Genomic DNA, 23,514 nt, shown 5'->3' with positions numbered 1-23,514 from the left:
TGGGATTAGCTTTGTTTTGGTTCCCTGCAAACTTTTTTCTGTATCTAATGATACACTTCAGATTAAGGTATGTGATATTTAAGGTCTTTCTGTATGGCAGCCTCATTACCAAAAAAAAATGACCCAAAGGACCTTTTTCTTTAAACAAAATACTTTGAAATGCTTTGAAATGCTTTGTCTACCTGGACTTCAGCAAAGCCTTTGACACCGTCTCCCACAGCGTCCTCCTGAAGAAACTGTCAGCCCACAGCTTGGACAGGAGCACTCTGTGCTGGGTTAGGAACTGGCTGGAACGGGCCCAGAGAGTGGTGCTGAACGGGGCTGCATCAAAATGGCGGCTGTGGTGTCCCCCAGGGATCAGTGTTGGGCCCAGTGCTGTTCAATATCTTCATTGATGATTTAGATGAGGGGATTGAGTCCATCATCAGCAAATTCACAGATGACACCAAGCTGGGGGGAGTGTGGATCAGCTGGAAGGCAGGAGGGCTCTGCAGAGGGACCTGGAGAGACTGGAGAGTTGGGATGATCCCAAGGGGATGAGGTTCAACATTCCAAGTGCCGGGTCCTGCACTTTGGCCACAACAACCCCATGGGGAGCTCCAGGCTGGGCACAGAGTGGCAGAAAGGGACCTGGGAGTCTGGATTGCCAGGAAGCTGAACAGGAGCCAGCAGTGTGCCCAGGTGGCCAAGAAGGCCAGTGGCATCCTGGGCTGGCTCAGGAACAGCGTGGCCAGCAGGTCCAGGGAAGGGATTCTGCCCCTGTGCTCAGCCCTGGTGAGGCCACAGCTTGAGTCCTGTGTCCAGTTCTGGGCCCCTCAGCTCAGGAAGGAGATTGAGGTGCTGGAGCAGGTCCAGAGAAGAGCAAGGAGGCTGTGAAGGGATCCAGCAGAATTCCTGTGAGGAAGGGCTGAGGGAGCTGGGGGTGTTGAGGCTGGAGAAGAGGAGGCTCAGGGGAGACCTCATCACTCTCTCCAACTCCCTGAAAGGAGGTTGGAGCCAGGGGGGGGTTGGGCTCTTTTCCCAGGCAACTCACAGCAAGACAAGAGGGCAGGGTCTCAAGTTGTGCCAGGGGAGGTTTAGGTTGGAGATGAGAAAGAATTTCTTTCTGGAGAGGGTGATCAGGCATTGGAATGGGCTGCCCAGGGAAGTAGTGGATTCTCCGTGTCTGGAGATCTTTCCAAAGAGCCTGGATGTGGCACTGAGTGCCATGGGCTGGGAACCACGAGGGGAGTGGATCAAGGGTTGGACTTGATGAGCTCTGAGGTCCCTTTCAACCCAGCCAATTCCATGATTCTATGATTCTATGAAAAAATGCTTTTATTGGAAATGGAGTAAAATTCAGGTTCAGCAGCCTTTGGAAGGTTGCCTCTGATTTCCCTGGATTCATCCTGCCATAGAGAGGACAGGCTGAAGTGTAGCATATGAAATAAATATGTGCAAACCAAATGTGGGAAGCTATCATACCTGTCTGAAGCTTGAATTCCTATTTCTGAGATTTTTCTGCCAAAAGTTCATGGCATTTGTTCATAACACTAAGAGCTTTGTTTATGGAGGTTTTTATGTGACAAGATATATTTGTGTTACTAAATGAATTTCCTTTGATCAAGCTTTAAGTATGTTGTGAGGAAGAGCTGACTACATGGTTCTTTGCCTACATTTTTTCCAGCAGCTCACTTTTGGGAGCATGGTGCCAAAAAAGTGCTAAATATCTGTATTAAATACCTACCCTCTGCCTTTCCAGAGATGGATTTCAAGCCTGATCAGAAAAGAAAGAGCTGTTTGAGTTTTAGCTTAGGATCTGGCACAACATGTTGTATTTGGGGATTGTATTTTCTACATTCTCATCTTTGTTCTTAAACTCCTGGATGTGCTGCATCCTTAGAGGGTCACATGCTTTTAATTTCTGGGTGCCTGGGGTCCTTACTCTCATTTTTCTTTTCTCTGCTTTGAGGAACTGATGCAATTCTCTTTTTATTTGTCAAGCTTGAATGTGATTCACCCTTTTGTTTAGTTCTTTCTGAAGAGAATCAGACCTTTTTTGTCTAGCCTAGGGTCTGTGCAGTCTATTGCATCTGCAATAAAATCAGGTTTTATAGAGAGCAGGGATGCTTGGCAGGACAGACTTGAGCATTGTTACCAGGTACCATCTTGCTCTCCATTAAACTTAACCATGTTGTGTTTCAATGGCAAAGCACCTTCAAGGAGAGTTTTACAACCCCTGTACCAAAGCAGAGGATGGAATGCTTTTTAATATCTTAAAAACAAATGTTTCATTTTCCAGGAGCCAGACTGCAGTCTTCACAGTTTATTGGACAATGAAATTTAGCCTTGCAAAGGTGTCAGTGTGAATACATCTGATAATTGTCATATAAAAATTCAACCCCAAAATATACAGACTCCATGTACCTCACTCAGGAGGCTAAAAATACCTCAGCTTGCTTAAAAGTAAATTTCTGAGTGAAAAAACACTGGAAAAAGGTTTTTCACTCATCAAGCACAAAATCCTATTTGAAATTAGTGGCATCCTTACAGTCAAGAACTTCATCATCTTTGTTGCTGGACTACAGGTTAAACTTGAGTCAATTTTTAAAAAAGAAACTGCTTCTACACTAGCATTTTCTTAAATATTAAGATTATTTTGCTGTGCTCATGATGCTTTATAGAAACACAGTGTGTACAAGCCAGAATGTGGGGACAGCTATTTATTGCAGAGATCCAATGGAGAAATAATACTCCAAGAGATCTCTCTGATTCAGGGTTAATAAATATGAAGAAATTATTAAGAATAACTTTATTGAAATCTTAAGATCATACTGGACTGTGTTGCTTGCTATTGCTTATCTTCTCTTTCAACTGATTCTTTGCTTTTCAGCTTGGAATGAACAAGATGAACATAACCACCTCCAATCTAATGCTTAATGAGGAAAAAGGTCAGGCTTTTTTTTTTTTTTTTTTTTAAATCCTGTGCCCTACTGTTAATTACTATGTAAAAAAAATACTTTATATTTGCAATATTTATTTCATATGCCTTAAAACCCAAACCAAATGTGAAATTTGAATAGGAGGGCACAGTAAATTATTTTTAAATGTAGTCATAAAACAGATGTCTCAGACCAGTGTGAGTAGAGAAAGAAATTAAAAAATTATGAACCTTACAATGAGTGGATCTCTGGTGTATCAAGAAAGAAATATTTGTCATCAGTTTCATGGTGTGAAAAAGGATTTTTAAATATCCTTGAACTGCTGAGTCCTGTTTTAGAAAACAGAGAGGACTCTCCTTCTCTTAAATAAAACAGCAAAGCCAAATTCACCAAATACTTACAAGTTTTTTTAGTCTAGCACTTAAAATCAAGGACTAAAAATCTCCTAATTTATCTGTCATATTGCACAGGTTTGTAGCACACCAGATTTCAGGAGGCAGCCCAGGCTCTCAAGCACTATTACACTGGTGCCAGAAAAGGCTGTAGAGTTTGCATTAAGGTGTCTGAAATGCTGATTTCTACCTTGTCATATTTTTTTCATATCTTAAGAGTATTTTCATGAGGGAAATTGCTGAGTAGAGATACATAATTCAGTAAACAATTTAAAAAATAGCACTTGGAGAAAAAAAAAAAATTCCCTGTGACTAAAAATAGTGCAGCCATGTGACATGACTTTGGCACAAAAGCATAATTTACAGGTTTAATTTGCAATCCTACTATGTTTCTGACATTCTCTTGCACAGAAACTGAATCTGAATTATTCAAATGATTTTAAATTTGCTGTGTCCTGAACTTCAGGTGGCTAATACAAAGGAGGTTTAGATAGTTTATTGAGGCCTCTGCCTTGAAGGTATGGGAGTTTGATATTAATTTTTACCATTTATTGCCTAATTCTTCATACTGCAGAGCCCAGTTACTGGAGATCCAGGGATAATCTGGTAGTTTTTGCACCAGCAGCTTGGAGCCATTCACTATGGTTCCAGCAATCTGCTTTTTTTGGTTTTTTTCCCCTGTTTTTTAACTGCATGTCTAAAATCTTAAGTTTTCATGTTTAGGTTTTGAAATAGTTACATTTAAATATTTTTTTTCTTTGAAAATTAACTTTTTTGTTTCACAGATTTGTATTTCCCAAGTAGCTGGTAGGTCAATAATGTACAGCAAAGCTGTCAGCTAAAAGTCAACACATACACATACAGCTAGTTATTACCTATTTATGTTCTGCATCTGTTTACTAAATACCTTAAGAGCATTCTGTATCAGATGTTCCTGAAATTCATACCATCTTCATTATAAAACCATTACAAAAATATATTTAATTATTTTGCATTTTTGGAAGCCTGAAACATGAGAATGGAATGAAACATGAGAACTGAAAGAGGTTTATTTGCTTATTCATCTGCTTGGAGCCTTAACTTTGGTCTTAAACTTTAAAATATTTATAGCTTAATCATTTCATAGTAATCTCTCTGTTGTTTTTAAATTGATGTTAACTTTAACTTCCTCATCACTTTTTGTGACAAATATCAATGTCTGCAGTCATCATCTTCCCCCTAATCTGTGTGTTAGGTTAGCAAGAACAATCCCACTATGACAAAGCAGATTTTTCTGTTTTAATTGCCTCCTCTGTTGGTCTTGGAAGGTCTGAATTCTCTCTTGTAGGCACAGGTTGCTTTTTCTCTCCCATATTACATTTATCTTTTTTTCTTGATACAGAGTCATGGTGTAACCTTCCCTGATAGACTCTTCTGGAGCTTGGTAGTTCCCTCCAGAGCTAACAGTCTCAATGTAAAGAGGTTTCAGTGTTATAACCAGGAATGATACTTGAAACCACCAAGAATTAAGGTCTGCTCATGCTTGTTCCAAAATGCTAACTTCTGGAAAAGCATTACATCAAGAAAACCAAAATGCTGTCAGCCCACAGCTTGGACAGGAGCACCCTGTGCTGGGTTAGGAACTGGCTGGAACGGGCCCAGAGAGTGGTGCTGAACGGGGCTGCATCCAGTTGGCGGCCGGTCACTAGTGGTGTCCCCCAGGGATCAGTGTTGGGCCCTTCTGTTCAATATCTTCATTGATGATTTAGATGAGGGGATTGAGTCCATCATCAGCAAATTCACAGATGACACCAAGCTGGGAGGAAGTGTGGACCAACTTGAAGGCAGGAGGGCTCTGCAGAGGGACCTGGACAGACTGGAGAGTTGGGCTGATCCCAATGGGATGAGGTTCAACATTCCAAGTGCCGGGTCCTGCACTTTGGCCACAACAACCCCATGGGGAGCTCCAGGCTGGGCACAGAGTGGCAGAAAGGGACCTGGGAGTCTGGATTGCCAGGAAGCTGAACATGAGCCAGCAGTGTGCCCAGGTGGCCAAGAAGGCCAATGGCATCCTGGCCTGTATCAGGAACAGCGTCACCAGCAGGTCCAGGGAGGTGATTCTGCCCCTGTGCTCAGCACTGGTGAGGCCACACCTCGAGTACTGTGTCCAGTTCTGGGCCCCTCAGTTTAAGAAGGATGTAGAGGTCCTGGAACAGGTCCAAAGGAGGGCAACCAGGCTGGTGAAGGGACTCGAGCACAGGCCCTATGAGGAGAGGCTGAGAGAGCTGGGGCTGTTCAGCCTGAAGAAGAGGAGGCTCAGGGGAGACCTCATTGCTGTCTACAACTACCTGAAAGGAGGCTGTAGCGAGGTGGGAACTGGACTCTTTTCACAGACGACCTTCAACAAGACAAGAGGACACAGTCTTAAGTTGTGCCAGGGGAGGTTTAGGTTAGATATTAGAAAGAATTTCTTCACGGAGAGGGTGATCAGGCTATGGAATGGACTGCCCGGTGAGGTGGTAGATTCTCCATCCCTGGAGACATTTAAAAAAAGACTGGATGTGGCACTCAGTGCCATGGTCTAGCAACTGCTCCGGTGGGTCAAGGGTTGGACTAGATGATCTCTGAGGTCCCTTCCAACCTGGCTAATTCTATGATTCTATGAAATACTCTCAGAATTGTGGCCTTCTTATAGCAGGACAGGTTTTGGAGGGGACAGAAATTTCTCTTTGAAGAAAGCTCCAAAAAAGTGGCCTTCCAGATGCAGAACTGATGATGGATCATTGCTGCAGGAAGAAGAAAAAAGAAAAAGTACTGTAGAAAAGCTGCTGAGAAAGAATTCAAAGATAATTTATCTTTATTCTATATAAAACTTAGTCCTTTACAATCCTCAGCTAGTAGCCTCACTATATCCAACTCTTCTCTGCTATGTGATACTTTCCTTTCCTTTCTTGCTTCAGATAGTAACAAACATTATTATAGAAAATATATTATTGTAATATTATATTATTGTTATAAAGTAGTTTTAGCTGCAGATTGAAGCAAGACCATTGGAAAGTAAATTTACTAATAGCTTTTTTTCAAAAAAAAACAGAAAAAAAAAAAAAAAAAAGAGAAAACATGCAAGTCCAGGTGTGCTTTTGCCTAGATTTGTGGTTGCTGAAGATCAACATCATATATTATACAAATTCCCCATTTCCTTGTACAAGTTCCCCTAAACTGACAAAGTAATAACATTTCTTCACTTATTAACATATAGGTCAGTAATATTCAGTTTCATGATATTCCCTAAGAATGATGTTGATAACACTGATGTGATTCTTACCTACAGAACAACTTGGTTCTTTTAAATTGCATACCAACAATTAGTCTTAATTTTTAAAGGAGTCTGAGTTCCTTTGACAGGAAAGCAAGCCTGTCTCAGGCAGGTTTGACCTATTTTCCCATGTAAAGAAAAAAATTAATGTGGTGGAAAACCTGAAAGAGCTTTATGACTCTGTTGTATTCTTATAGGGACTCTGGGTGACCATTACCTTTAGTAAATTCTCCTTGAGCAGACAGAGCTGAGGTTTAAAAAGCAAATCCTTTTGTCTCCTGCCATCTTTAGTTGTCATGTGTTTCAGTTTTGCTTTTTGTCCCAGCCCTTTCAGAGCTGCAGTGTGTGTGCCCTGTGTGCATACACAGAGGACACAGATTCTCCATTCTTTCACTGGAAGTGAAAACCTCAACTGCTCCTCCCAACTCTGGGAGTTACAGAGATGGAAGTGTTAAAGGCAGTCGTGCTCTAAGAAAAGGATCAGGTTTGGATAAAACATGTAGAATACAAAAGGTTCAGGTTTGGATACAACATGTACACTAAATAAAGGGTGCTGAAAGAATCCCTGTCCTTCCCAGTTTGACCAGTGCCTTGGCCAACTGTAAGGGCATGGTTAGAACTCAATGACCTCTCCTTTGTACCTTCATTGGTGAGGAAACTGGATGTAAGGCTACAACTTCTGGTTCATTAATGGCCTGCAGGTCCAAAATACTCCAAGAGAAAATTTCAGTGTGTGCTCTTAGTGATCAGGTAGAAGCTGTGACCACCATCAGTCTGTCTCTATGACCATCTTGCTGTAAGGTTTTAGTAGGGTGGATTTCTAGATGGTGGAACTGAAGTGACTGCTTGGATCATCTACTCTGACAGCATAGGAAAAGAAATAATCACAGGATCACAGGATTGTTTGGATTGGAAAAGAACCTTAGGATCACCCAGTCCAACCCTTCCCCCATCCCTGCCAGGGCCACCTCTGCCCCATGTCCCTCATCCCCACATCTCCAGGGCTCTGAAACCCCTCCAGGGATGATGGGGACTCCAGCCCTGCCTGGACCAGAGCCTGAGACCCTTTTTGGTGAGGAAACTGTTCCTAATATGTAGGGTTCTTTCCATCCACATGCAGGATGGCAAGGGCTGGCTGAGCTGGGGCATGTCCAGTGGGCTACTGGTAAAGCTTGCTGGCTGTGGTTGTAGAGATAGGTACAGTGGCCTGGAGTCTTGACATTTTTGTGATTTATGACTGAATTCATCCAAATCATCATATTATAGAGTGGTTAAATTGGAATCTTCCAATCCTAAAAAGTTCCACAGCATCAAAACTTGTAGAAATTAGGACTGCATATGCCTTGTCATAGTACATAATAAAACTGCCCTTTTTACAGTTCAAAATAATTTAATACCAAAGATAGTTGGACTAGTAGAAACTGATTCAACAGTAGGGTAATTTAAAATGTGTGATTTTAATTAAATCAGTGGGTGCAGATCAATGTTTGGTTGTTTCAATGTATTTTTAGTACTCTGCATTTACAAATAGCACCAAGGTGTCTTCTCAAGGCAAAGGCCAGAGTATATCATGTGTACAGCAGTATTTAGCTCTGGATACCCATACAATGAGATAAGATTGAAGGAAGAAAGGTTTTCTTTATACTTTAGGCACATTTGTTTGTTGAATCACTCGCCTAAAAATAGGGCTTCATAAAGTATTCAATACCAATCTGATTAGACAAGAGGATGCTTCTTTTCCAAATGGAAAAGCATTCCCCAAAAGTGATGCAACATTTCTATCTCATTAGGTGATACAGGAGAATCCTAACTGATTGCTTTGATAGACTTAGATTAATAATGAGCAAGTGAAAACTCAATAAAAACTCATTTTAACTCTGCATGCTTTGAAAATGCTTTTTAAGAAACTAAAACTTCCTGTTAGTTCTAAAACCCCAAGACAGTGAGTCAAGGGCATTTCTATTTCTGAATATATTTTTTGCAGGTTTTTCTGTGACAGAGAGCAAAACCTGGGAAGTGAGTTTGCTATTTTTACCTGTAAGCACAGTTCTGTGTAGTTTCTAGGTGTCTGCAAAACTTTATACCCCAAATCTGCCTATTCCATAGTTCAGCACCAGGTTTTGTGCATCACAGAGTTAATTATTGAGCATAGAATTAGCCTGATTTCTGTGAGCCATGGAACTGTTGGCCACACTTAATTCAAGACAAAAGTAATGGAGCATCTTTGCTACAGCAGGCTGTCAGAATTTGTCTTCACTGGCTTTAAGTCCACTTATTGATAAAAGAAATGTTCTGTCAGCATTGGTACCATGTGTGATGTGAATGCAAACTATCAGTAACTAATTTAAGTTTCTTTTTACTTTGTGTTTCACCACTTGCCTAAGTAAACATTAGCAGCCCAGTGTGCAAAGAGCCTTCTTAAAATGCAAGATTTCCAAAAGTTTAGATGCTTGCATTAAAAATTGAAACCATACTTTCAGCATATGAAAATTAAGGAGGAATTTTCCATGGAGGCAAGGGTTTGAGGGGGCAGAAGGAGGGAAACAATTGAGTGTAGTTTTTTTGTGTAGTTCTCCAATGAAATATTTTTAAAGCATATTGTAATGAAACTGAACTGCAAACCAAATCCAAATGGCATGTCCTGGCACACAGGAAAAAAAAAAAAAGTAATTGATTTAGATGTGGAAAGTTGTGTTACTCGTGGTGAGATAACATGAGTTGTCTGGAGTTGTTATGAGATTACAGAGAAGAGGTATTTATTACATGGGCTGATGAAAATCAGGCCTCTGGATATAATCCAGTGTCCAAAATACTTTGGATTTGCTCCAGAGTCCAAATACTTTCTAACCCAGTTCAAAGTACTTCAGTTAGGATATTTGGATGGAGAGAAGGGGAAATGGTGCATCAGAAGAGACAGGGGCTTTCTGCAATCAAGCTGGGAGATGCTGGGCTGGTAAGAAATGTAAAATCTGGGATTTAAATCTTGTCCTTCCAAAACAACTTGCTAAACTTAACAGAGAGGTGCTGCTGTCCCCTCCAGTTATCCCTTTCAACTTGCAGCTTCTTGCCTAGGCCACTTCATCATATAAAATGTATTCTAAAAGCATCCTGTGCCATGGGTAGGGTGACAAAGAGCCAGAGCCAGCCTGGTGTAAGTGACTTTCAGCCTCTGTCTCACTGCTGTCCCAGCTCCATCTCCTTCCTTTGGCTGGTAGCTGCTTCTTGGGAAAATGCAGAGGGTGTCCTTTGCTGAACCAGGTTTGAGGGGCTTAATTCTCCTTGGAGAGACCTCTACTAATCATAACTTCTCTCTCGTGTTATGCAAGTAAATAAAATAATGCATATCAATTCCACCCAGGCAGTGTGGAATCAATATTTGTATTCTTTTCTATCACTCAAACCTCTATGTTACTTTACAATTCTTCAGTCTCCACTACTTCTCAAGAAAAAGTTTATTCAAATAAGAAACTTTGAAGGTTATGATGGAAACAGCCATTTAATTCCAGTTACTGAGTACAAATGTTGAAATATTTTCTACAGGAGAAGGGGTGAAGTCTTTTACTCCTTATGGTGCTATTTCAAGTTATCTGCAGTATAGAAAAATGGTTTGTCCATTTAGATGATGATGAGTGTAATAGTGGTGATGGAATGGGATGGTAGCTGAGGCAGAGCATTGCACAACCAGTAGAAATATAAGATTAAATATAAGATTCAACATGTCCCTTGCTGCTTGTGCAAAAAAAAAGAAATTATGGCTATTATTTTCCCATACTGGATCCAGTGCAATTGCCCTAAATAGCAAGAGGGGCTACAGCAAGACTAGGAGCTGAGCAACCTCCTCTGCACTCTGCATCCAGTGTTTTGAATTCCCTGTTTTCTGATTTTACTGTATTATTGAAAGTTCATTCTGATTTAAAATAATAGGGGAATCCTTCCCCCATTTAGCCTTAAATGAGACCTGAATAAAAATGCCAATGCAGCCTTCAACAATCATGCTGAAACTTCAAGGTAAATTCTGCCTTGCCTTAGGTGAGACATCATCTGCTGCCACCTTAATCACAGTAAAACTAATCCAACACCAAAAGTGCTAACCTGAAAACCCAAGAAGACTCAAGAGTCCTGAATTGCTGCCATGTGTTTTCCAAACCTTATTTCTCTTTACCAGGTTTAGAAATTAAAAGCCAGATTGTTTTCATAGGCAAGGTGTTCCATGGGACACTGACTCCAACCTTTGCTGGCTGGTGCTCAGTCACCTCCCTGTCTGTGAGCAGGATCTTCTCATCCTTTCCACAATTTTCACCAACCAAGAATTACTTGGAGTGCTCCAGAGTATAAAAAAAGTCAAACCAGATCCCTGCAAACCAGTGTTGGGCTGTGCTAGAAGTCTTTGTCCAAAGATGTGTGCCCAGTCAGCTCCTTTCTAGTCCACCTCTCCTTGGAAATACCATGGCTTTTTTTTTTTTTTTCCTTTATGCAGTGTTTTTGACATTACATTTCCAAGTAACATATCTAAAGAGAATGTAATGTATAAGTGTACTTAAGGGAATATTTTCAAGGACTGTATTTATGCCTCTGTAGTCTTCCTTTAGTGGTCTTGAAGGAGCTGTTGTTAGTGTTAAAGACAGATGCTGTGTGTTGCTGGCAGTGCTGGTGCAGAAATCTTGCAGAATCCTAAGTTTTAATGTTCCATTTCTATGTCAAAAAATCTTTTCTCATTAAAATCTGTCAGGTTTGTGGTAACATTTACCATGTTTATACTTTTCATGTAATATCAGTGTTAGGAGTAAGAACTGACACATGATTCCAAATTAAAGCTGTAAACATCAGCAACACAACAGTCATCAAGGGCATCTTTCATTTGAGGGTGAGGGTTGTTGGTTTTTCTGGCATACTTACTGTTGGAATCACATATTCTCTCTTTGTCTCACTGCAATAAAAAATGTCTGATTTCAAGAGTGAAGTCTCACCTGGTCAACTTGAAAAACAGTTTTGGGTGAATAACACAGTAATTCTGAAGTTCTTGCAGGAAGACTTGCTCATACAGTATAACCATGGGAGGGGGAAATTCTTTCTTATGATATTCAAATTGTTTCATAGGTATTCTGAGGGGCATGCATTGGTGCCAGCTGTTCCCTTTTTATGACACAATTTTCTTGTAAGAAATGATTATTTTAATTTCGTCTAAATGCAGGGATTTTTCCTATTTTATGGATATTATCAAGCCTAGAAGCAGCTTCCTTCACATTAAATTCATTCAGTTTTATAACCAATTTTTAAAGGGCATTAATCCAGCTAGTCATCTGTTGATAATTCTGAACAGAAGCATATGTGAAACTACTCAGTTAAAAGATACATCCTTTAATTCACTCCCCCAAACTCTCCATTAACTATTTAATGACTGTTGTACTCTCCTAGCTTTTAAGATGTAGCTCCCATTGCACCCACATATAAATAGAATCTGCTGCCAGGATAATATTTACCCTAAGCCTTATTTTGATGTTCCATTGACATTTGGAAGCTTGATTCAAAGCTCTTTAAATGGATGCAGCTGTTTGCATCTTCATGAGTTACTGAACTGGACTAAAAGACTTGAGAAAATGGCTCATGTGTTTTCTATATCTTTATTTTTCAGGCTGCTTTATTGGAGCCAGGGAGTCATGAAAGAAACTCAAGAAGACAACTTGGATAATGAACGGAAGATAAAAAGAAAACAAAAAGAATGTGGCATATAAAGGGTATAATACCTGGAGGTATTAGATCTGACTCATATTTATAAAAATGAGACGAGCTTTCACAAAATACAAGTTATCTTAGACAGTCCTCAAGCTTGGAGCCATGCTGTTGAACTAGAAAGTCTCCTTTTCCCCATTCTCCTTTCTGACAGGTAACAAAGGATTGGTGAATTATGATTTTCCCAAGTTGGAAGCACTAATTTTTATCTATATAGTTCATCCTTATGAATATATAAGGAGTTAAACATTGCATATTTAATGTGGATTATAATGGGAAACTGACTCATTAACAAAAATGGCCACTTTTAAGGACTTGGTTTCAAACTGAGCTGGAGCCTCCCAATGCACTTTGTCCAGTTTGGGGAGAGGTGTACTGAAAGGCCTTCTTTGGGAGGCCATGATGACATGTAGTAAAAGGATATCATCTTACTGTTGATATCTTTGAAGACTCATAAACAGAAACAGAAAAATGAATGGTGGAAAGGAGTGTGACGGAGGGGACACGGATGGAGGGCCACCAGCAGTGCAAGTTCCCGTTGGTTGGCAGCGACGGGTGGACCAAAGTGGAGTGCTCTACATCAGGTAAGGTGGTCTCAGAGGGCTGCTTGGGGCTTTCTTCCAGGTTTGTCAGACTCTCTGGGGAATCAGTGACTCCAGAGGCTCTTCTTTGCCAAGTGTGAGGTCATTTTCTTGATCGGATTAGTGGAGTCCACCTCTAGCTGAGCCATTTTCATGCCCTTAGCAGACTCTCAAATCTAATATTGCTTGCTCTCAAAAACCTGATAGTCCTTACTATACATTTTGCTTTAGGCAGGAAGAGTTCTTCATTACTTGTTAGTGCCCTATGGATTTTAAAGCTGAGCAGCAGGAGATTTAACCTTACTTAATATGTTTATTATTCAAACTTTTCACAATGAAAATAACTGGAGGTTTAGTTACATGCCACATCTGAGGTGGTGATGAAACCCTGCTGTCTTTGGTCTGCTCCCATATACATTTTTCTTTCCTTTCCTTTCTTTTCCTTCCCATGGGCTTTTTCTGAGAGCCTTTGTTGATGGAATTCAAAGCACTGTTCAGGCATGAAAACAGTTTTTGGCAGGTAAGGTAAGGTAGGACTTTGCTGTCAGCAACAAGCCTGCAGCTCTGTTCTGTGTCTTGGAACTTAGTCCTGACATTCTGTAGTTGCTTTTCCCTGAGTGGGTTCTGGGTCTGTGTTCCAGATCTCCATTTATACCTTTTTGGTTTGCTTACTCTCTTTCTAAAGGAAATGTAAGTGGGGTAACTGCTTAGTAGCTGCAGAAAACATCAGATTTTATGTGCCCTGTGAAGGTTCTGTGTTTGGTATCAAGGGTGTTCTCCAGAAAGATTTACTTCTGTGGCTTTCCCCCATTTCTCATGTAGAAGAAACAAGAACACAGGCCTAAATCCAAAGTTTTAGTTATTTTGTTTATTTTGTTAGCTTATTAGGATTTTTTCGCTTCACCCTGGAACATTCACAAAGAAATGCATTGAAATTACAGTTAAATGAATGTTCAGACAAACAGACTATAAATTGAATGTTATTGGAAAAAAAGATCAAAGTTAGCTTTAACAAAATATGGGCACATCAGGTTTGCTTCACAGAAGTGTAAGTGATTATCAGGCTGCTATTTGTTTAATCTTATTCCACTGTTCTTTGAGTAAAACAACCACTTATTCACCTATTTTATGTTATTTCCAAGAGAAAATTCCTTAATGAGTCAAAGCATACTCCAATTTTACACGAAACTACCTTGAAAGATCAAATGCATTCCAGGATTTCTTGTTTATATTTTCAATTAGCAGAATCAAACAGAATCCATGTCAGTGATATGCATGTCAAAGACAAATCACCTTCCCCTTGTATTTCTCATTACAGCTGTAATTTACTGGGCCTCTGCATTAGTTGAAAATCAATGAGGAAAAAAAAGTTGTGGGCTTGTGTCTTTTTTCCCATCATCTCTATATCCAGGCATCAAGTCATATAAAGCTCTGGTATTTCTGTGTACCTCATTTCTGGTGGCCTTCCCTAAACCTTTCTGATTAAGGGAAGATGTTTAGTGTGGTCCACAGCTCTTATATTCTCCTTTGGTGACAAGCACAGAGTAGATCATGTTGTTTGGAAGGGGTGAAAGTCCAATAGTCCAACCTCTTGCTTGACTTGGAGCATCTTTAGGACTTGGTCATGTCAGCTCTTGGTTTCACCAGCTGCACCTTCAAGGACTGAGTTGCCAGAACCTGAAAATATCCACAGAATTTACTGAGAGAAGGAAAGGTCAAACCATATCGACTCCAAAGCTATGCAAGGGAAAATTAGTGTATATATTAAGATCTGACATGATTTCACTGGAATAGATGATCCCAGCTGAATAAGGACTCATTCTACCTTATAAAGCAAGCACACTTTTTTATCAACAGTTGCTTTGGATTAAATCCATTAATTAACTGGTTTTTATTACCTGGTAAAAAGCACTCCATTGAGTCTCAGTGTTTTTCTTAGTAAAACAGTGCTGCTGCCTTACAGTGGGATCTAAACCTCTTCTCCAGCTTAGTGTTCCTGGATAGTCATCTGTGGAATAAACTGAGAAAAGCTCCTTATTAACAGGGCCATCAGGGACTGGTGGTTTCACAACCATCACTAACAGATCCTGAGACAATTTGTAATGTTCTCCTTCTTGTTTCTTTTGGGAGGCTTAAAACTTCTGGATGACCTCACTGCTGGAAAAAATCCCCAAAACTGGTAGTTTCTTACAAAGGAAGCTGTGGATTATCTTTGCAGTGTAGAAGCATGAGGAAACTTGGCACGCAAAAGATGCTTTGCAATTCCACGTGTCTGCCCTGGAATGAGGCAGAAACAGAGAAATGGGGATTTAAGAAAAAATGTTGTTGGCTTTTTTGGACAAATAAGATGCACATCTGTAGTAGGAATGCTGCCTCCCACATGCCACGGATTCAGTGGACTGATCTGTGCCCTGCTGAGGAGTGTGAGCATTCAGAACTTCCTTTACACCATCACTGTGTGAGCCTCACAGGTCTCCTGGTTCCAGGCTCCAGTCTCTCCTTCTGCCTGCACTTGCATCTGTGTGCCCAGGCTTCCCAGGCAAGCTGCATGCCAGGGAAGGTTATTTAAAATCACTTTATTCTAGAAACAGGAGGGGAAAATGACCTCTGATGCTATGGCTTTACTCCTGCTGCTTATTAGGCCTTTTTTTCCCAATTCAAATGGAATGGCATCCTGACTCCAGAGCCTGTTCCCAGGGGTGCCATCTAACAGGAGTTCTTAAGCTTCACAGAAAGTGTCCATAGAGATTTTGCACATCAATAAATAGACATAAGGATTCATTTCTCCCTGCTCACCAGGTGTTTGAATTTAAGAAAAGGAAGGTTTTGACTCTTTGACTTATCTATCACTTCCTACCTGTATTGTTATTTTTAGGTTGCTCTTTTTTCTTGCATATTCTGTCACTCCAAGACATGTTTGACCTGGGCAGTTCTTTCTGAAATAACAACTTTAGGGCAATTCAGGCAAATGAATTATTTGCTAAAACTGTCAGCATGACCTCAAAAGTCACTTGCAGATGTTGCTTTAAATATAACTTAGTTCTTCTGCAGAATTAGGTGTTTATACCCTGGGTTTTAACTGCAAAAGTTCATGATATTTTGGAATTTTGGCTGTTTTCATGATCTAAACTACTCCACTTAAGTTGTTTTTGTTAAAATAAGGGCTGTTTACAGCTGCCATTAAGAACCAGTGTTTTAGCCAGTCCTCATAAATTACTGTATTCTGATAAACAGTTTAGATGGCAAAGTAATAGAAAGCAATCTGGAAGGTAGAGGCTTGTGACATGAGAACTTTTTTCATCCTATGAATTAGTGATTTTGCCGTAACAGAATCTCCAGTGTCCTATTTTTGGGTAGGGAGATAATGATTTTCTGGTGGGAGTTATAGAAACCCGAGTGCACTTCATCAGAAACTCACTGGACTGGCTTCTTGGTGTAATATTTCTCATTTTCTGTCAGGAGGTTAAAATTTCAGCTGAATGAAACCAAACTTCATGCAACCAAGAGCCCCAGCAGTTCTGTCACTGTGCCCCCTTTTCTGTATGACTTTTCTCATACTTCTTGAAACCCACTTTTGTGGTTTTCCTTTTTAAAGTAGGTTCCAGTCCTAAAAAGTACAGATGACTGTCTAGGCTTGCAGTGGTGTGATGGAGGGGGAGGAGATCCCTGGGGACTGCCCTGTGCCTGTGTTTCTCTTTATAGGAGAGAGGAGGGAGAAAAATAATCTTAGTCTTATTAAGGCTTTCAAGCAGGACTGTAATGGGAATAGTAAATATCAATAATCTTAGTTGCTTTCTTTTCTCTACACTTGCTGTGTCCTTTAAAATGTTGGGGAGAGGGGGGTTTTGAGGGTTTATTTTTGTAAGAATCATCTCAGTGCTTGCCTGAAAGCAAGAAGTGCTATGAAACAAAATATGAAATCTTAGCTGTGTTATTTTAAACACTCTCTATGCGAGCTGATAGAATGGGAGATAGAAGTCATGAGCTATCAAATGGCTTGTATTCATCATTTCTGTTCCCTTACAGTCCCAGTGGGTCTTTATTATCCTGCTTGGAGCAGGTGAAGACTTACTTGCTGACTGATGGAACATGCAAGTGTGGCCTAGAATGTCCTCTTGTTCTTCCCAAGGTAAAGGAAAGCATTTTGAATTTCTGTGCTATAATCCTTATCAGTTATGTCAGCTGATGTGCTATGCTGTGACTTCATCTCTGTTCACATCATTTATATATAAAATGAGATAAGTGGTGTACATCCGAAGATTTACCATAAAATACAAGATGAATCTCCCTTCTGCCTTCTCCCTTCATGGAAAAGATCTGACTTGGGTCTTATGGTGTTTTAACATTTTCCTATTAAGTTGGAGACCTAGCATTGACAATGTCAAGTTAACACCTTACATGCCTTACATGATAGCTTCAGCTGCACAATTTTATTGTCTATGCACAAACTAGGAACTTTTCTGCTTAGTTACAGGGCAATCCCAAACCCACATGGTCCTTCCTCTTTTTTTCTCCATACAACCTATAGTGAGGAGTCCTCTAGTTCTATTGCCAGCTGACAACTTATTGATAATTTTGAAACATATCTAAAGGTGTCTCTTGAGCAGTGTAGGAGCAGCACTAAGGAACAGAGGCAAATTTAATTCTGTGTAAACTTCCCAGTGAGTTTGCTGCCTATAATCATGATTATAAATGTTGGCATTTTTACTCCCAGGTCTTTAATTTTGATCCTGGAGCTGCTGTGAAGCAGAGAACTGCTGAAGATGTTAAAGCGGATGAAGATGTCACCAAACTATGCATACATAAAAGGAAAATTATTGCTGTGGCTACACTTCATAAAAGCATGGAAGCACCACATCCCTCACTGGTTCTCACTAGTCCTGGTGGTGGAACAAGTGAGTAAAATCACCCTGAATCATTTAATTACCTCATTTTAAATAGCTAGAGTTAGGATGCAGAAACAACTCCAAAAAATCTAATGTGTCTGTGGGTACAACAGTAAACAGGTTCAAGGAAAAAATGGAGGTAGTAATTAGAGAGATGGAGGTAGCTGGAAAATGAGCCTAAAAAGGAGGTCATCCCAGACTAAGAGCATGATTTTCTTGGAAAAGATATCAGATTGTTCAAGACAAAGAAAATACATTAGCTCTCATCTTTTGGAACTGTAGTAATATGTCTGATATTCTGTCACATGGGAAATTAGAGAAGCAGAATAAAGTGATTATAAAGGGATTAGAATGTGGCTAAGGACTTGGCTAAATGGGAAATTGTATTGCAAGGCAGAATATACAGCTAGGGAAGATCTCTACTGTAATTTCTCAAGGATTATTTTTGGAGACCAACCCGGATTAGCATTTTAATCACCCATATCAACAAAAAAAAGGAGGTAATTTGTTGAGGGATGAAGTTGACAGATATTATCAAAACAAGAGATCAACACATATTGGATAACTGGGAGGTCGCTGGGACCTGGAGTGAAAGAAAAGGTATAGCAACAAATCCTGTTAATTGTTAGGTTATTCACTTGGGGAGTAGGGGGAAAAAAAAAGCTATTAGCTGTAAATTATTGAGAAAGAAGACTTAGATATAGGAGCTGATCAAGGGTGCCTGTGAGCAGTACCAGATGGCAACATGATGCAGATCGTTGGGACTCTGAAGAGTCAGAAGCACAAATAAGAGAGGAACACCAGTGCCCTTGTGTGCTCACTGCCTTCCTGTGCCCCTCCCAGCACCCAGCTGAAACAGAGCAAAGGGAACTGCAAAACCTCTTCTAGGAAAGTCATCTGAAAGTGTTTATTTAGCTTGTTCAGCCTAGGAAACTGGTGGCTGGAAAGAAATAACATTGCTGTCAGTAAAGACAGCAGGAGAATCAGCACCAGCAAATCAAGCTCCTTAAGCTGAAGGACAAGGTTAGCACTGAAAGAGGCAGCTCCAAAATCAGAGTTGCACTGAAACTTCACCTGGAAATGAGGTGCTTTCCAAGGATTACAAGAGGTTCTGTAGTAGCCTTACAAATCCAAATCATTAGGACAAAATGTGAAGGCATTTTTAAGACAGAGCTTAGGAAGTTTATGGCTCTCTGCAGTGCTGCATCCATCTGCTGGGAAATGGCCCTTTCTATCTGAGAGATTTTTTGCACCCCTATTGTAATAGTAGCTGGCTGGTTGCTGACTATTCCATAATAGAGGAAAATTTTAAGGATATAAAAATAAATGTTAAATGTCAAATATATCAACAGTCCTCAGACTCTGTTGCCTTTCATAGTCCTGCTTTGCCCTTGCATTTTCAAATTGCTATTTAAGATTTTAAATCTTTGTTTTTAAATTGGTTTTTGCAAAGTAATTTTTTTTAACAAACAGTGGATTTTTCCAAGTTACTGATAATTTTTCTGACTGACTTACTTTTAAATCTCTATTAGTAGTACTTAAATTACATTTGTTTTGAAAAAATTAGTACTGTGGAGGGGAAAACCAGCTAAATGTTAAAAGCCACAAGGCATATTTATTTCTGCCATCTGACCTTCTCTGTTGATCAGAATTTTGTGCACTAAGCAAAGAAGAAAATTTCCCAATAAATTCCCTTATTAATGAAATATCTTTTCATTTACACCCATTAACATTTTACTGTTTGCTTAGGTCCAGCATTCAAGGTGAGGGCTCGTGTAGGTGTTTTGTTTTGCAGCTCAGCCTTTAGGTTTGTCCCCTAACTGAGAGTTTGGTTGTATTTTGGGAAAGATAATATGTTTTTTTCTGTCATGCTGTAGCTAGTTGAACAAATAGGATGAAGGCAGGATTGTCAGTGCCATCTGTCTCCTATGGCCAGGCTGAAGGAAAGAAGGGAATTGGGTTCTTGTGAGTAGAGGAATTTAAAGGCACCTCTGAATTTGTTTGAACATGAAATATTTAGCTCATTACTCAAGTTTAAGTTTGGGTATTCAGAGGCTGCATGCCAAGGATGCATTTGTTTTCCTTTACTGAGCTCACACTGCAAACTGAATTACAAATTCCCAAAGCAGCAAAACTGGCAGAAAGTTCCCCAGACTTGGAGCTGCTCGTGGTGGCATTCTACAAGTAAAACAGTGGGAAAAAGACCTTTTTAAATAAAACTGATAGTAATAGACATAAAAGGAAAAGTCATCTTGTGCTTTTAGGGAAGGTTGGGTCTCAAAAATGACATTTACCTGAAATGTTTACATTGTGGATGGGTTCACATCTCTCTGCAAATATCCCAGGGGAAACAAGAAGTCTAAACCCTGGCTGGGCTGGGTTGCTGTGTTCCTCCTGTACTCAATAGATGGTGCCAGAGGCTCCTTTTCCCTTCCACAGTGATCACCAGCTCCTCCTGCCAGCTCTTCTGGCTATAGCCAAAGTGGTGATGCTGGAGATTCAGGACACCAGAGGAGATGATTAGAGACCAAAGACAAAAATGGAGGGGGAAAAAAAAAAAAAGACTTTTCAGGAATTGGTGTTTCAGAAGGACCATGCTAAAATCAGTGTGTGTAGGTAGTGAGTGGACTTGAAATGTATAAAACAGAAGGTTTAAAGTTATGCAGGCTTCACCTGGGGTATGGAGGAAAAGGTCCACAGAACTGCACTGGGTGGCAGGGGAGCATTCACCATTCCAGCAGCTGCTGGGGAATTTAGGGATTATTTCTGTGTAGGCAAAACTTCAGCCAGAAGGTTTTCTAGCTTTTATGAATATTTTTACACGCAGCAGTTGCGTGCTGCAATGTGTGATACCAGATTTCAAAGTAGTAACTGTTGTGTTTTTAATATCAGGTGCAACTCCAGTAGTTCCTACTCGAGCAGCAACTCCCAGATCCGTGAGGAATAAATCACATGAAGGAATTACAAATTCTGTGATGCCAGAATGTAAGACTCCTTTCAAGTTGATGATAGGGGCATCTAATGCCATGGGTAGGCTTTATGTGCAAGAAATGGCTGGAAGCCAGCAACAAGAACTTCATTCTGTCTATCCTAGGCAGAGGTTGGGTAGTAATGAACTTGGACAGAAGTCTCCGTATCGTGGCAGTCATGGTGGGATGCCCAGTCCAGCTTCATCAGGATCACAGATCTATGGAGATGGCTCGATCTCTCCTAGGACTGACCCACTTGGGAGCCCTGATGTTTTCACAAGGAACAATCCCACTTTTCATGGAGCACCCAACTCTAGTCCTATTCACATGAACAGGACACCTCTTTCTCCACCATCAGTAATGCTACATGGTTCTCCCATACAGTCATCCTGTGCAATGGCTGGAAGGACTAATATACCTCTCTCCCCTACCTTGACCACAAAAAGCCCAGTAATGAAAAAACCCTTGTGTAATTTTTCAGCTGGTATGGAAATACCACGAGCAATGTTTCACCATAAACCACCCCAAGCTCCACCCCCACCTCCTCCGCCACCTTCTTGTGCTCTTCAGAAAAAGCCATTAACATCAGAAAAGGATCCACTTGGCATACTTGACCCTATTCCCAGCAAACCAGTGAATCAGAATCCTGTTATCATTAACCCAGCTACTTTCCATTCAAACGTCCACTCTCAGGTACCCGTGATGAATGTAAGCATGCCTCCTGCTGTCGTCCCTCTGCCAAGTAATCTTCCTTTGCCAACTGTCAAACCTGGTCACATGAACCATGGAAGTCACGTTCAAAGAGTTCAGCATTCTGCTTCAACTTCCCTCTCTCCTTCACCAGTGACATCCCCAGTCCACATGATGGGATCCGGGATCGGAAGGATCGAGGCTTCTCCCCAAAGATCACGTTCTTCTTCCACATCATCAGATCATGGCAATTTCCTGCTGCCTCCAGTAGGGCCACAGCCATCCTGTACTGGTATCAAAGTCCCTCCCAGGTCCCCAAGGTCAACAATAGGGTCACCGAGACCATCTATGCCATCCAGCCCTTCCACCAAGCACGATGGACTTAATCAATACAAGGACATCCCTAACCCATTAATTGCTGGAATGAGTAATGTATTAAATCCTCCCAACAATGCAGTTTTTTCTACTGCATCAGCTGGAAGTGGTTCCTTGAAGAGTCAGCCTGGTTTGCTGGGAATGCCTTTAAATCAGATCTTGAACCAGCACAACGCTGCCTCTTTTCCAGCAAGTAGTTTACTCTCAGCAGCAGCCAAAGCACAGCTAGCAAATCAAAATAAACTTGCTGGTAACAACAATAACAGCAGTAGCAATTCTGGACCTGTTGCCAGCGGTGGCACCAACGAAGGACACAGCACTTTAAATACCATGTTCCCTCCTGCAGCCAACGTGCTGCTCCCAACCCCCCCTGAAGGGCAAAGTGGCCGAGCAGCACTGCGAGATAAATTGATGTCTCAGCAAAAAGATCCTCTGAGAAAAAGAAAGCAGCCCACCACCACGGTGTTGAGTTTGCTGAGACAGTCTCAGTTGGACAATTCTGGAGTTTCCAAAGCTGGATCTGAGTTGATAAGAAAGCAAAGTCAAAGCTCCTTTCCCATCAGTTCTATGTCCCAGCTACTTCAGTCCATGAGTTGTCAAAGCTCTCACATGAGCAGCAATAGTACCACCAGTTGTGGGAGCTCCAATACTTCTTTACCTTTCTCTGGTAACCAGATGCATTTTGCAGACACCAGTATGAACTCTGGCAGTCTCCAGAACTCACTGGCACAGAGTTTACCCCTGCGAGGGGAAGGTGTGCACTGCCAGAACACAAACACTAACTTTGTCCACGGTACCAGCCCGGGCACCACCAACCATCTTGCAGGTTTAATAAATCAGATGCAGGCTAGTGGGAACTGTGGGATGCTCAGTCAGTCAGGAATGGCTTTAGGAAATTCATTACATCCAAACCCACCTCAGTCAAGAATCCAGGCATCCTCCACTCCAGTGATACCAAACAGCATTGTTAGCAGCTGTAATCAAACAAGTCCTGAAGCAGGTACGTTTCCTTCTAAAAGGATCCCCCTATGTTTGACTCCTTGGAAATATATGATGACTGTTTTTAAATGGGTTCCTTCCACATATCTACTTTTGAAATTTGAGTTCTCCAATATGAGAAGTATCCCTATCTCATGCTGATCTCCAGATACCTAACCAAAAAAAAAAGATAATAAAACAAAAAAGAAAAAACAGTGGTAGACTAAAAATATATCTCCCTTTCTCTGCACAAAATCATCTTGGCCTCCTTCCTGTGACAACTCTTGCTTCTATTAATTTGCACACACTCTGCATAAATAAAATCCACGTGCTTTTGTACTGGTCCAGACCTCAGCTTTTGTAAAGTGCCCAAATAAATTGGGTTGGGTTTTTGGGTTTTTTTGGCAGCATGCCTTTCTACTGCAACCCTAGCATGCTATGGCCAACCTGGCAGTGTATGTCCAGGCCATACCATACGTGTGTCCTTTATTCCTTGCATTAAAGGGTTGGTGTTATCAGAAACTGGAACAGATACTAGGAGTACAAAAGTTTACAGAACAACCCTTCTCAGGGACAGTGCTGGGGAGTGCCAAGTCTTTGCTTGCCTTTATCATGGTAATTTTACTGAGCTGGTAATTAAATGGTTGAATAAACTGTATATACAGTTGGAAGAGTATAGTGAGATTTCCTGGTTTAT

At 40.8% G+C, this 23,514-nt stretch overlaps 1 protein-coding gene across 9 annotated transcripts in view; it reads left to right on the top strand.

The window, feature by feature from the left end:
- The window catches only part of MBD5 (methyl-CpG binding domain protein 5), a 136,686-nt gene that overhangs the window by 83,371 nt on the left and 29,801 nt on the right, over nt 1-23,514 (top strand). For 5 of the 9 annotated variants that reach the window (XM_030454760.1, XM_030454761.1, XM_030454765.1 and 2 more), the window contains 5 exons: nt 2,873-2,930; nt 12,241-12,922; nt 16,946-17,048; nt 17,634-17,814; nt 20,698-22,839. In XM_030454760.1, coding sequence (XP_030310620.1) covers nt 12,810-12,922; nt 16,946-17,048; nt 17,634-17,814; nt 20,698-22,839 — 2,539 coding nt within the window. In that variant the 5' untranslated portion in view covers nt 2,873-2,930; nt 12,241-12,809. The remainder of the gene's footprint in view (nt 1-2,872; nt 2,931-12,240; nt 12,923-16,945; nt 17,049-17,633; nt 17,815-20,697; nt 22,840-23,514) is intronic. The other 4 variants (XM_030454763.1, XM_030454757.1, XM_030454759.1 and 1 more) reach the window with 3 other exon arrangements.

The sequence above is a fragment of the Calypte anna genome, chromosome 7, assembly GCF_003957555.1.
Source record: "Calypte anna isolate BGI_N300 chromosome 7, bCalAnn1_v1.p, whole genome shotgun sequence".
Taxonomy (NCBI): domain Eukaryota; kingdom Metazoa; phylum Chordata; class Aves; order Apodiformes; family Trochilidae; genus Calypte; species Calypte anna.
This window is presented reverse-complemented; position numbering and strand designations above follow the sequence as displayed.